General features: G+C 38.2%; 1 protein-coding gene across 1 annotated transcript; it reads left to right on the forward strand.

The window, feature by feature from the left end:
• The first annotated feature begins 11,061 nt into the window (after positions 1-11,061).
• LOC122021730 (phytosulfokine receptor 1-like) lies at positions 11,062-14,845 on the forward strand. The gene has a single exon (XM_042579888.1). The coding sequence runs from the start codon at positions 11,462-11,464 to the stop codon at positions 14,654-14,656; it is 3,195 nt and encodes a 1,064-aa protein (XP_042435822.1). The 5' UTR covers positions 11,062-11,461; the 3' UTR covers positions 14,657-14,845.
• Positions 14,846-15,182: the final 337 nt, after the last annotated feature.

Genomic DNA, 15,182 nt, shown 5'->3' on the forward strand with positions numbered 1-15,182 from the left:
TTTGTAGTCATTCATGAAGGGATTTTAAAAAGAGAAATTTTAATTTTAAAATTTTCTTTTATAGTCATCCTCATGGTTTTAAAAGAAAGTTTTTAAAATTTTAAAATCTTTCCTTTTATAACTATCTACAAAAGATTAAAGAGATATTTTAATTTTGTTAAAATCTTTTCTTATTTGTAGTTATCTATAATGTTTAAAAGAGAGATTTTAATTTTTGATAAAACTTTACTTTTTGTAAACATGATTTAAAAAGAGAAGTTTTAATTAATCTTTCCTTTTTGTAGTTGTCTACATGTTTTAAAAGAGAGATTAATTTTAAAACTTTCCTTTATTGCCATGTATAATAGGAAATTTAGAAAAGAGAGATTTTAATTGTTGTTAAAAATTTCTTTTTAATGGGAGGCCACAAATAAGGAAGTTTTAATTATGTTTAAAACTTTCTTTTTTTTACCATGACCAAGGATTATAAAAGATAAGAGGGTGCCTCATGAAAAATACAACCTAAGTTCCCTCTCTTCCTAATCCCTTGGTGGCCAGCCCTTCCCTCATCTCCTTCCTTAAGGACCGGCTACAATACTCATCTTCCTTCTACAACCGGCGGCACAAAAGGATTCCATCCAAGCTAGGGTCGGCGAGTTTACTTCCATAACCTAGGGCCAGCAGCCTTGCTTGGAGCTCATCTTAGATCCCATTGTGACTGGAGGTATAGAGGAAAGGAAGAAGAAGGTGGCCGGTTACTTGGAAGAGAAGAAAATTTCCTATTTTGGCATCCCTTGGTGGCTCGATTTTCTTGGAGGCAAAGAAGTGGTTCGGGTGGAGTTGTCTTGGTAGATCGTTGCCCACACGACGTCCAAGAGGAGAAGAGGAATACAATAGAAGATCAAGAGGTCTTTAGCTACAAAGAAAGGTATAACTAATTAATTGTTTCTGCTTCAAATTAATTGGTTTGTGTTCTTTGTGTGGATCCTGAAATACCAACACAAGAGGCTATTGGTTTTAGGTTTTCGATTTCGTGTTTCGATCTTGTGCTTCTATTAAGGTCTCTTTAATTAAACCTAGGGTTACTGTAAGAAGTTAAATATCTAATTTCTTTGAAAGGCTTTGTCTATGAAGTGGTAGATGATCTCATACTCAAGAAGGCCAAGTGCCTCACCATATTTAACCTGGAAGCCAATATTTGAAATAGATATTTAATTAACTTCAGTAATATGGTTTAACTTCTGAAGAACACATGGGTTGAACTTGAAGTAAAAATGTTAAGTATCATTTTCAATCCAAATTTAACTTCTAAAGAGCAACTTGGATTAATAATGTTAAGTATCATTTGCAATCCAAGTTTAACTTTAGTAAAGCACATGGGTAGCTAGGAAAAGTTCTGTGCCTGTACAAAATTTTTGTACAGGGGAACAGAACGGAAGCCAGGTGTAGCAACCAACAATGCAGGACTTAGTGAAACACACAAGCTTGGAAAGTCTCATCTTATGACTCAGGTCCTTGAAGATTGGTGAAGGATGGTGCATCTGAGGGACTGCGGACAAGGAGCAGCGGAGTGAAGCCGAGGGAAGCAAACTTCAAGGCAACGTGAAGGATGACACGAAGAAGAGTTGCAGGCTTGAGTGCATCTGAGGGACAAAGGTTGAGGAGGAAGGCTTCAAGGGCAACTCTGGAGAGGATGAGTGGGAGTGTGTAATTAGGAGCAGTCGACTGATAGTTATGACAGTCGATTGGTCCAATCAACTGATCAGTCGATTGAGAGCGAACAGAGGCATTATGTTCGCTCAACCCATGACTACCAATTGACTGTACTTTTACCAGTCGACTGGTATAATGTCGTTGAGCTGATGATGCACAAAATCCTCGCAGATTTGGTGGAATAGTAGTTGTTGCATGCTACTAGTCAATTGATGGAGTCATCAGTCGACTAGTGTCGGGGTTTTCAGTAACATGTATATAAGGCTTGAGAGCTTCGAGAGAAGACATCATCTGATACAAAAATACTGTTAAGCTCTCCAAGTGATCTCTAAGTCTCCAGACTCTCAATCTCTTCTTCCTAAGCCCATCTTTAATCTTTTGAGAGGAAGAGATCATCTTGTAAAGGTTTCTCCACCTTCATTCTTGGATCCAAAAGGAGAAGATCATAGTGAATCTTGATTGAGTGTGTATGTGCCTTGGATTAGTCACCTCAAGGAGGTGGAGACCAAGTAAATCGAGGAGTTAGCCTTGCCTTCTTATTGCTTTTATATTTCATTACTTTTTGTTCTTCCGCTAACAAATTGTAGGTCACAAATTGAAGAAAGACTATTCACCCCCCCCCCCTCTAGCTATACACAAAGGTCCTATCAATATCAACTCTGCATAAATTTAATATGCAGCATGGTAGAACGAAACTTCTCAAACCAAGCATGGGGAGCCTGTTTTAAGCCATATAATGAGCATCTTAACTTACACACTTCAAAAGTGGGGATGGAGAACAAACCAGGAGGAGATCTCCATAAAGAAAAGTATTTTTCACATCCATTTGATAAAGTGGCCATCCTTGAGAAGCAGTAATTGCAAGGAGTATTTGTATAGTAGTCATTTTAGTTACATGAGCATATGTCTCCTCATAATTAACGGTATAATCTTGTCAATTACCTAGAGCAACCAACCTTACTTTATAACATTTTAGAGTTCCATCAGAACAAAGTTTAATTGAGTACACCCAATAGGTTTGACATTGGGTGGGTGTGGAATATCCCATGTATAATTATCTTGTAAAGCTTGAAGTTCTTCTTGCATTGCTTATTCCCAACACTCATACTTAACTGCTTGTGAGTAAGAAGAGGGAACCGAAATAGATAATAAAGCACTAAATGATGTATGATACGAGTCATATCAATTATAAGGATGAGAAATTTTGGTAGAGCATCTCATGATAGGTGGAGCAAGATTAGATGGCAAATCTCGATCAGAAAGGAGCGGTGGAGAAGAACATTGTTAATTTACATACCCTGGCATGACACAATCAAGAGACAGTGATAAGTTAGGAAAACTTGAAAGAACAACAATATCATAAGATAATCGATCACAAGTTGGAAAGAAATACTAATTTTCAAAGAAAACAACATTACGAGAAATATGAAATTTCTTAATAGAAAGATCATGGCAAAAAAGCCCTTGTGATGAGTACTATATCCTATAAATGTACATCTAACAGATTGAGCAGAAAGCTTGTGTCGTTCATGATGAGATAAGTGAATGAAACAAACACAACCAAATATAAGTAGATGCCTATATTGAGGATGTTTTTGATGAAGACAAAAATAAGGAGATTCAAAATGCAGCATTTGAGAAGGTAGTCTATTGATAAGATAAATTGTTGTAGATAAAGCTTCTACCCAAAACTTGGGTAGAATGAAAGATTCAAGTAGCAAAGTGTGAGCAACTTCTAGAAGATGATGATTCTTTCACTCTGCCACATCATTTTGTTAGGGTGTGTGCGGGCAAGAGTGTTGCGAGAGAATACCTTTTTCATTTAAAAATTTATGCAATAGACATGTATTCTCCCCCAGGATTAGATTGAAGAACTTTAACAACAGTAAAAAAAAACTAAGTTTTAACATATGCAATAAAAGTCTTGAAAATTGAAATGACTTCAGATTTGAAACGAAGAAAATAAATCCAAGTAAACTGACTGTAGTCATCAATAAATGTCATAAAATACTTATAATGTACATGAGATATAACAGGTATAATTCCCTATACATCACTATGGATAATATCAAAACATCCAGTCGCATAACTACTAATAAGAGGAAAAGGAAGAATTTTACTTTTTCCTTATTTGCAAGTTGAATCATCAAAGGAAGGACTTGAAAATTGATTTTTATTGCCCAATAAACCAGAATTCAATAAATGAGATAATATGACAGAATTTGAATGCCCTAAACGTTTATGTCACATCTCACTTTTATTCTCAATAGTAGAACAAGCCAAAAAAAATTAACTAGGAATAGAAATATGTAAAAGGAAACAAACGTCTAACTTTAGGTCATTATGCAATCACTATCCCCGAGACTCGATCCTGCACATAACAACAATCACGAGAAAAATGTACATCGTAGTTATTTTTAACTAATTGACCAACTGAAAGAAGATTATCAGAAAGATCAGGCGAGACAAAAGCATTGTTTAAAACTAGAGTTATATCACCAACATCAATAATAGGCAAATTATTTCCATTAGCAACCTTAATATATTCTGAACTATGCTATGGACAAATATTTTTCAGTAAATCAGTTGAACCAGTCATATGATTTGATGTCACAGAATCAACTGTTGAGATGTATACTATAAGCCTAACTTTTGTATGAACATCTGTTTTGAAATATTTTGAAATGAGAATCACTTTGGTCAAATATTTATATTTTATATTTATATATTTGTCGATGCAGTTGTCCATTTAATTTATATTGTAGATAACATGATGTGTGGTGTCACACAGAAGATCATGTTATCGATTCCTTATAAATTATAAATAGTAGCTTACAACCAAGATGGATAGGGACAAACCATTGGAACGGTTGTAGTGTAATTTGGTATTAGTTTATCTTGACTATAAAATTACACTAGTACACTATGTGTGTATTGAGCAAGACCATTTGAGGTTGTTCGATTTGAACTGACTATATAAAAGAACAGAACCTCTGTTATTATGGATGTGCGTCCTCTTAATCCCTATATAATAACAAGCACGCATACTTAGTATTTATTTCTTTAAGTTATCAATGGGTGAAATTTATTCATTAAATCAATAAGCCTGATGAGTTGGGAATTAATACTATTTATATGGTGTGTTGTTGATTATAGAAGGAATCTGTGTCCTAATTATTTAGGTTGATGATGTCCCCTTGAGGAGCTCATAAGGATTATCATGTAAACCCTGCAGGTGGACTTAGTTCGACATGATAATAAAGTTGAGTGGTACTACTCTTGGATTAACTCGTTTGATTAACGGATATACGATATCTTAAACACGGAGAGATTAACGCACTCATGATAAGAAGGAGCTCATATTGTAATATGGGATTAGTGTGGTAGTTCAATAATAATCCTTTAGTGATATGAGTTATTATTGATGGACTTGCGTTGGATGTTCGGGCCAAACACAGGAAGCCCAAACCCGGCAGGAGGCCTAAACCAATTCCTCCTCTAGGTTCTTGTTGTAGCCTCTATATAAAGTCTCACATCCACCCATCCAAGGTATCGTGTTGTTTTTTATTGTGTGTTTCGGTGCCAACTTCTCCACCTAGGGTCGGCGCCAACTTCCTCCATGTCTTTTCCTTGTGGACAGTGCCCCTTCTCTCCCTTGCTAGGGCCGACCACATCTCCACCTAAGGCCGTCCACATCTCTTCCTTGTGGCCGGCGCCCCTCCTCCTCCATAACAAGGGTCGGCGTCTCCTCCTCCATAACAAGAGTCGGCGCCCCCCTCTTCCTTGCTAGGGCCAACACCCCTCCTTGCTAGGGTCGGCGCCCCTCCTTGCTAGGATCTCTTGGTGGCCGGCGGATTGGAGAAGAGGAAGAAGAGGAGAAGGAAGAAGAGAAGAAGGTGCCCCATCCTAGAGCTTTCCTTGGTGGTCGGCGGTTTGGAAGAAACGAAGGGAAGGGTGGTTGTTGTCTTGGTAGATCATCGCCCACACGACGTCCAAGAAGAGGAGAGAAATACGACAGAAGATCAAGAGGTATTTAGCTACAAAGAAAAGGTACAACTAGTTCTTTGATTCCGCTACGTAATTAGTTTAGTTTTCTTTGTGTCGATCTTGAATACCAACACAAGAGGTCGACGATCTTGTACTTCGATCAAGGTGTGCTTTGATCATTCAAGAACTTTATTGATTGATCAAATACATGTTTGATCGAACATGCGGGTTGGTAGGAAAAGTTCTGTTCTTGTACAATTTTTTTGTACAAGAAAATTGAAATAGAACGAAATTCCAACGCCTTCATCAACAAGCCAAAACTTAGATAAGAGATTACCAGTACCTTGAAGCCTTAAAGCTGAAAGTGCTGAAACTGTCATTGGTTGCACCATTTTAGAAATAAGAACATTAATTTGCGCATTTTGATTGACAGCTGACACTATTGAGGAATAAATTTGAGTTGGTGCAGTAAAAGAGTTACCAATATTTGCTTGAAAAGTAATAGCTTGGCGATTCTAAGGATGAATTGAACACTCTTTGATGATGTGTCCTTTCTTTTTGCAATAATTACAAAAAAATTTAGTGCAATTTGCTGCAATATGCCCATAATTCTTGCAACTAAAACATTGAACTTTACTCATATCTCTACCCTTGCCTTTTTCTTGAGCCAAAAAATGTTATATGTGCTGTAGCCATCTCCTTTTGTTAAATAATAATTTGCGTAAGAAGGTGTTGCTCTTCATGGAGCAATTCACTAAAGCATACGTCCAAGGTAGGAGGAGGATGACGATTCATCAAATTAGAACGAGCATTTTCAAAATCTAATCTAAGCTTCATCAAAAATTGATCATGCTTTCTAATCTAATGTACCACCAATACGTCAACTATAGAATCTTTAGACATATTAGTACGTGTTGCCACATTTAGACATATTAGTACAAATTATATTAGAAAATTCAGTCCATAAATTTTGAAAACCAAAATAATATTCTTGAATAGATAAATTCCCCTGTGTATAACTTGTAATCTCACATTCCAATTGAAATCTTCTAGCCGAATTGTTTTGAACATAAAGTTTTTTTAAATATTCCCATATTGTTTTAGTAGTTTTATAAGGGTGTAAATTAAGAATAATATGGGAATCATTTGATCCAATAGTCCAAGACATCATTCTAGCATCTTTAATCTTCCATTGGACTAATTGAGTAGCATCTGTAGGAGTTAGATTAATTCCATTAATATGTCCCCATAATTCTTTTCCAGTAACAAATAATCAAAATTGAAATTCCTATGTTGAATAATTTCCCCCCATAAATTTCACATAAAACTGAGAATTGCTTCTGGCCATGTTAACAAACAATAAGGCTGTGTTTGGTGGGGGTGATAGGATTAGGATTATGTTTTAAAAAAGTTATTAATATGTTGTTTGGTAGGGCTGATTAGGAGTAGGATTAGGGTTCATTAGGAGTGAGATTCATAATCCCTAGACATGAGGAGTGATTAATAATTCTATCCCCAATCCTATCCTAATCAACCCAATTCTAATCCTATCACTCCTACCAAACGGAGCCTAAGAATACAAGCAGAGAGACAAGCAACCCAATACGACTTCAAGAAAAAAAAAAATACTAGAATAGCGAGCTCTCTTCTTCCAAAATATCAAGCAACCTCAACCAAAATACTGACAAAACCAGACTAAGCTTCTAATTGACAGCGACCTGAAACTTCAAAAGAACAAAAAATTCTAAAACTCTTGAGATGAGAGCTCTGATACCATGATAACTTTTCTAGATTGAATGACTTGATGCCTTTAAATGGCTTTACCCCTTCATTCAATAAATAGATGAATTATAACAACTAAAGACTAATTTACAGAATCAATTCCTATCATATATATTAATTATGATATATTTATCTCTATTTATAGCCATACTAATTAAAGAAATAAATAAGTTGTACAAAATAAATATTCACTATATATGGCAACCACTCCAACACTGTGTGGACAGCAAAAATTAGAGAATAGCAAAAATTAGAGAATATGCTGAGTAAATGAAATGAAAAACAAAATTGCTATGATTCACAAAGCAACAGAAGAGAAAAGAGCAAAGGCTATGTACGGTGAAGAGATATTAAGGCAGAAGAAAGTGTGGCAAAATATTGCGCCACACAGCAGTTGCTAAAACAAGGTTGTAGCTGCTTTAGCTCATAAGAAATGGAGATAGTAACAAGGTGTTATCTCATGCATGCTTTCTAACTTATGGTCTGTTACTGAGGAATTCAGTTTCTATCATTGTAAGAAAATGAGAGGTGTTTAATTTACAAGTCCAATTTTTCTTGTCTTTGCAATTCTTCACAAATATTATATTTTGTCTCTGTAAGTCATATGTATTATGAATTTTATGTTTGGGTCAGTAGTACATTCTTTCACTTGCACAATTCCTGCAAGCTAAACATAAGAATGACAACCGAACATTCTTCAAATTCTAGGAATCAAGTAAGCTCAGTTCATTAACATTCATAAGAAAGCTCTTCACCAACAATTGTCATATAGTTTTATCTATTAAGGCCCTCTTGTGATGATGATTCACAGTAAGTAAACTCTCCAGCAGCAAAAAGATTAAGCTTTTGCCATTGGTTCACTGCACCAAGAACCTGAATTCATCTATATACGTTAGCTTTTGAAAGTGGGTAACCAGGAAATCCCACTTCATTCAACCTTGTGTGTTTTGATTATTTTCACAGACAAATATGAAGTGAATCATATCAATTTGGACCACTGGCCAATGTGCAGAAAACCACTAGTCCTTATTCTATCAGGATTCAGGACCTGAGATTTAGTGCCATGATTAAACTGATGCAATGGCAGGCAAGCAGGTGCATCCAGGGGTTCCATCATGCCCTGGGCATAAACTCCACTTCACTCACTTTTTAATCCACCATTACAATTTAATATCCATCCTCCTCAACACTATGATTCAGCTTTGTAAATTTTAATCAAATAAAACCTAATTGTGCCACCACTGGAAACACACTTGGATTAAAAAATAAATAAAAGAGGGAGAATTTCTTCATGTCAACTATGATATCGTACCACTTTCTCCAGACCTCTGTGCGTAATCTTGCTGCCTGAAACGAGTTTCATGAACAAGCATTTTAGTGATTTGATCGTTTATTTAGGAATAAAAGCATGCAGTCTTTAGGGGAGTCAGTATCTATAATTAAGCAAACTGGAACCCAGTAAAAGATCTATAAAGTCAACTTAAAGATTGTATTTTTTTTTTACTCAAAAAACAATCGAACCTGCGTGATATCATGAACTAGTGATATGTTTTCATAATGAAAGCTTATCTCTTTAAGTTTCCACTTCACATTAAGTCATTGTTGCAATAATGGAGCTTAAATTATGAGTGGGAGAGCAAAAATAACTGAAGAATCAGGTCTATCTCCCTCTTAGATGATGTCATTTATATTTACTTAAAAAAAGGTCCAAAGTCCAAGTTGGAGATATGAAACACTAGTTGAGGATGGAATTCAACTGGTTATCTCCCAGAAAGTCATAGTTTATAGGCCCATACATAGTTTATTGACTATGGACATTTTCACCAAAACAAAACCGAAGTCAAAGCTTGAAACTTCCCAACGCTGATTGCTTGAATAAGCTTGGCATTTGTTTACTTTGGTTATTGTTTACTTGTGCCATGCCTTGACTTGTTCCCGGACGTGAACGGTCCTCCTCCTGGTTCGCTCATCAAGTAAATCTGAAAACGCTCACGGTATATTGCACATGCTTGTTAATTGTGTAATCAAATTGTGCACCGCTTGGCACAGCTGCTCTGTCAATTAATAACCTTTTTGTACGTCCCAAGCTAGGTATTGAACCGTGGTGTCGTGTGAGTCCATCAGATATCTTACTGTTGCACCGGGTCGGGGCCCTCTTTTTTATTTTTTCCTCTCTTTAGTTGGAGAGACATGAGTGCCTATCTCATGCATAAAATGTGTGGTAGTGTGTGTATCAAAGATGGTGGTGGGGATGATGCTGCTTAGCGACTTTTTCTTTACCTTTGCTTTGTAGATGTGGCAATTCATTTTGCCGAATTATAAATTGATGTATTTTTTTTTGTCTCATCATATATTTAGTCATAATTTATTCATATAATTTAAAATAAAATTATTTCAAAAATAATATTAATGAAGTAAACAAGTTTGACTAAAAATGAAGACGAGAGAAACATATTATTACTAACATGGAAGGAGTGTTTGATCACCCTATTCATGACTCTCAATCAATAGAGAAATCCTAGATGATTATATTTATGGATCAAAAATGGAATCATATCTAATCTTTATTTTAGCCTTTTATGCTCTGCTGTTATATAATGAATCATGCTCGGCCCGTATCACTAATGTCTAATGGTGAGTAATCAACATCGTCGTGCCTCACACAATCACTCCGCACCTACCCCTAGCTTAATGTTTTATCAAGGATGTTCATTTTTGTCCCTATGGTGTAATGGTAAAAATGAAACGGACTTCCTAAATAATAAGGTTTAAAATCTCACTCATGATCTATTACATTTGGAGAGTTTGAACAGCTTGTGATGTTGATCTATTTGCACTTTTTGATTTATACTAGTGGTGTCGGAGAAAAACTTTTGTTAGATTAAATTGATCATCTATAAAATTATTTAGATTATAAAAGTTAAATATCTATATTATCAAAACAAAAAATTATTTATTTTTATCTTTTAATGTCTGATGACTATTACAAGAGTCATGATTGAGTTCTTTAAATTCACTTATTCAAAAATTATAAATATAATAATTTCGTCTTTATACGTGCTCGGTTGGCTAAAAAATAACAATTTTATTATGATGAGATAAAACATTAATTTTTAATGGACACATATTCTCAGAAAAAAAAATCTCTTACCTTCTAATCGGAAGGACACTTGAGATGAGCATAACCTTTTTGCTACAATAAATATATAATAATTTTATTTCAATTAATATTTAATATTATTTATTAAAAAAGAATATATTTGATTTATTATATTTAGATTAATATATATTATCCATAATAATTTATTATGTGATAAATTTAGAATAATAAATATGCACTAATCTATTCAAATTAACATCATTATTAATAAAACTTATTTTGAATAAAGGTAGATATTCGGAAGGACCCATATATATATATATATAAAATGTGAAAATGTTTTCAATTCAAAAAAGTCTTTGAATAATTTCATCATATAATTAGAATTCAAAGTTATTATCCACAGTGGTGATAGTTCATTAACCATTTAATACAAAATAATATACAAAGCATTAGCTGCCTTAATTTCGCCGTCCACCTTCTGACCTTTGACTTTGTTAACGTTGCTCCAGTCAACTGCATCGCTCTTTCCCAATTCCGTCCAGCTGCTTCAAGCCTTCAACTAAATCGTCTTTATTAAATGCCAAAAAACGGATCGAGCTTTCTCTTCCATGGAATTATTTTCATCGATGATGTTGTTGATCCACTGCTTTTGTAGTCGCAGCAGCGTTCCAGACGATAACGACGACAGAAAAGGAAAGTGAAGAATTAGTACAGAGAAGCAAAGTCAAAAGTAATTTCTCTGTCTCCGAGTCCTGCTCTCTTGGATCTTCCTCTTTTTCTTCTTCTTCCTTGCGTCGGCTGCTCCGGCGGGAGTTGACCTTCTTCGGCCAGATTCCAGTAGGGAGCGAAGGGGGACACGAAATCCTGGATGGGCGCTGCTAAAATTGGATTTTGAGCATGAAAAGACTCTCCTTTACGGTCTTCTTCGCCTCGCTTGCCTACCCGGGGGCTTTTATGCCGAGTGGAGGCGGCGCGGCGGCGGCGGGGGGCCGATGCTGTTTCTTCTTGTTGTTGTTGTTCTCCTTCGCGATGCTATCCCGCTTGGCGGTCTCGCAGAACCAGATTTGCGAGTCCAGTGATCTCGGCGCGTTGCTGGGATTTGATGACCTCGATCTGGCTAAGCTGGGGTGGAGCCGGAACGTCTCCTCGGATTGCTGCGCCTGGGCCGGAGTGCGCTGCGGAGATACGACCGTCTCCTCCGGGAAGGTGGTTGAATTGGATCTTAGCAACAGGAGCTTGCGCGGCCCCTTGCCTCTTTCCTTGGCCGAGCTAGGTCAACTGAGAATGCTCGACCTTTCCTCCAATTACCTGAATGGATCGATTCCTGCTGCGCTGCTCCATTTTCCGCTGCTGGAGTCCCTCAATCTCAGCGCGAACCAGCTCAAGGGAGAGATTCCCTCCAATATAAGCCTTCCGGCGATCAAGGTGTTCGACATATCCAACAATCTCTTCATCGGCATCCACCCGATCCTCGTCGGCTCCAGCAACCTCACCTTCTTGAACCTCACCGGCAACAGCTTCAACGGTCCTATAAACCCAGCTATCTGCAATTCCTCATCCAATTTACAAGTTCTCCGCTTCTCCATGAACAACTTCTCCGGCGGCTTTCCGAGAGGTCTCCATATTTGCAGTTCCCTCACTGAGCTCTCTCTCAGCGAGAATCACCTCAGTGGAGAGCTTCCTGATGATTTGTTCAACATGGCATCGCTGACGCACCTATTTCTTCAAGGAAACCAGTTCGCCGGCAATTTGAGCGCCGACATCGGTAACCTCCCAAACCTTGTTGAAATCGATCTTTCATTTAACAACTTTTCCGGCTCCATCCCCGATATCTTTGGCAGCCTCACGAAGCTAGAATCTTTCAACGCTCAGTCCAACAAATTTGTGGGCAGTTTGCCCCCTTCCTTGTCAAACTTATCCTCCCTTAGGGTGCTCAATCTCAATAAAAACCTCCTTAGTGGCGAGATCCACATCAATTGCACTGCAATGACAAGCTTAACTCTCTTCGATTTCGGCACAAATTCTTTCTCTGGTTCCATCCCCGACAAACTTCCACAGTGCGCGCAACTCAAGACTATCAATCTTGCCAGAAACAAGCTTATCGGTGAAATTCCGACGAGCTTTAGTGGCTTCAGTTCACTCTCCGACCTGTCCCTCACCGGCAACAACTTCTCCAACATAGCGTCGGCTTTGCAAATCCTTCAGAATTGCCCAAACCTTTCCAGTTTAGTATTGACAAATAACTTCCGAGCTGGTGAAACGATGCCGGTAGATGGAATCCGAGGTTTTGCGAAGATGGAGCTACTTGTGATTGCAAATTGTAACCTTAGAGGTTCTATCCCTCCATGGTTGGTGAATTTGACCCAACTGAGGGTTCTGGACATCTCATGGAACCACTTATCTGGTATAATTCCTACATGGCTTGGGAACCTAGACAACCTCTTCTACTTGGACCTGTCGAATAATTCACTCACCGGCGAGCTTCCTGAAAGCTTGGGGCGAATGAAGTGCCTGATGGCTGGATGTAAGTCGCTGCAAGCTGCCTCAACGGAGATCTTTCCATTCTATCTCAAGAGGAATTCTAGCAACAATGGCTTACAGTACAATCAGGTCAGTAGCTTTCCTCCGTCAATGATTCTGGGTGATAACATGCTTGCTGGCCAAATTTTGGCGGGATTCGGAAACCTTGCAGAACTCCATGTGCTGGACTTGAGTTGGAACAATCTTTCCGGGAGTATACCGGCGCAGCTTTCCGGCATGACAAGCTTAGAGAGCTTAGATTTGTCACACAATGATCTAACTGGAAGCATACCCAGCTCTCTCATCAGTCTCAGTTTCTTGTCGAGATTTGACGTCTCATACAACCACTTAGTTGGATCAGTCCCCACCGGAGGCCAGTTCTTGACGTTCCCAAGCTCTGACTTCGAAGGCAACGCCGGTCTCTGCGGTTTTCGCTTGTCGCCTTGCCACCCCAGAGATTCCCAACCATCACAGGGCGGCGGACGCAAGAAAGCTGCCGTGATAGGAATCGCTGCCGGAATCGGAGTCGGGGTGGTATTGCTGGCGGCTGCTGTACTCTGCTGGATTGTGCTAAGAAATTCAGCAAGACACGAAGACAACGCCAAGGTGGTGGCGCATGTAGATGAAAACTCAGATGCAGCCGGCTGCAGTCTTGTTATCTTGTTCCATAAAGATAACAAGGACCTCAGCATCGACGACATACTCAAGTCTACTGACAATTTCAATCAGGCATGTATCATCGGTTGCGGAGGATTCGGTTTGGTCTACAGAGCCACTCTGCCCGACGGACGGAAGGTAGCCATCAAGCGGCTTTCCGGCGACTTCTTCCAGATGGAGAGGGAATTCCAAGCGGAGGTCGAAACTCTTTCCAGAGCTCAGCATCAGAACCTTGTGTTGCTGCAAGGATACTGCAAATACGGGAGCGATAGATTGCTGATCTACTCATACATGGAGAACGGGAGCTTGGATTTCTGGCTCCACGAGAAGATCGAAGGAGGCTCGATGTTGGATTGGGAAAGAAGGCTGCAGATTGCTCGAGGAGCAGCAAAAGGGCTGTCCTATCTGCATCAGTCCTGTGATCCGCACATTCTTCACCGCGATATCAAGTCAAGCAACATTCTTCTCGATGAAGATTTTGAAGCACATTTGGCGGACTTCGGTCTAGCCAGGCTTATTTTACCTCATCAGACTCATGTGACAACTGATCTGGTTGGAACTCTGGGCTACATTCCTCCTGAGTATGCACAATCCCCGGTTGCCACTTTCAAGGGTGATGTCTATAGCTTCGGAGTCGTGCTTCTCGAGCTACTTACCGGTCGGAGGCCCGTAGACATGTGCAAGCCGTTCCGCAGCAGGGATATGGTGCCCTGGGTGCTCCAGATGAAGAAGGACAAGAGGGAAGCCGAAGTTTTCGATCCATGTTTACACTTCCGTGATGACAAGGTTCATATGTTGAGGATGCTCGAAATCGCATGCCTCTGTGTGAGTGAATCCCCTAAACTCAGACCGTTAACCCATGAATTAGTGGCATGGCTTGAAGACATTGGTGCTAACGATAAGTCGATAAAGTAACTCAATGCCGTAATTCGGAAACAGAAGACTTTGTTCACAAGTCTTCAATGCTTAGAGGTTCTTTTGCCTCCTTTAATTTTTCTTTCTTTTACATGAAAACAAGTTGCTGTAAGTAACAGGATAAGTATGTAAAAGTTGCAGTATCCAGGAATAAAACTTGGTCTCACTGATCACAAAGTATTCAACTCAGTCTGTAACTATTTCAGAAACTTCCTTCTTTCGATTGTGTTAGTATCACAAATAATAGGACAGTCCGGCATTATCGAATCCGTGCACGATGAGTATTATAAATTATAGATTTGTTGGTGATTGTCTCAATGTCTTAGCATCTTATATTTAGTAATTATTTACTAAATCTAAATTTTAGCTAAGAACATTTGAGAGAAATTGACAAGACTCATAATTAATTTTTAAAAATGTTAAATATAAATATTTAAATTTATTGATACTATTAAATGTAGGAAATGTGTTGGTGTATTGTTAGAATGAATAATACGAAGAAAATAAAGTGAAAAAAAAAAAGAAA

Source organism: Zingiber officinale, chromosome 1A (genome assembly GCF_018446385.1).
Source record: "Zingiber officinale cultivar Zhangliang chromosome 1A, Zo_v1.1, whole genome shotgun sequence".
Lineage (NCBI taxonomy): Eukaryota > Viridiplantae > Streptophyta > Magnoliopsida > Zingiberales > Zingiberaceae > Zingiber > Zingiber officinale.

Excerpts from the sequence above, each read along its gene's own strand:
- LOC122021730 (XM_042579888.1), top strand. The coding sequence starts at position 11,462 with ATGAAAAGACTCTCCTTTACGGTCTTCTTCGCCTCGCTTGCCTACCCG.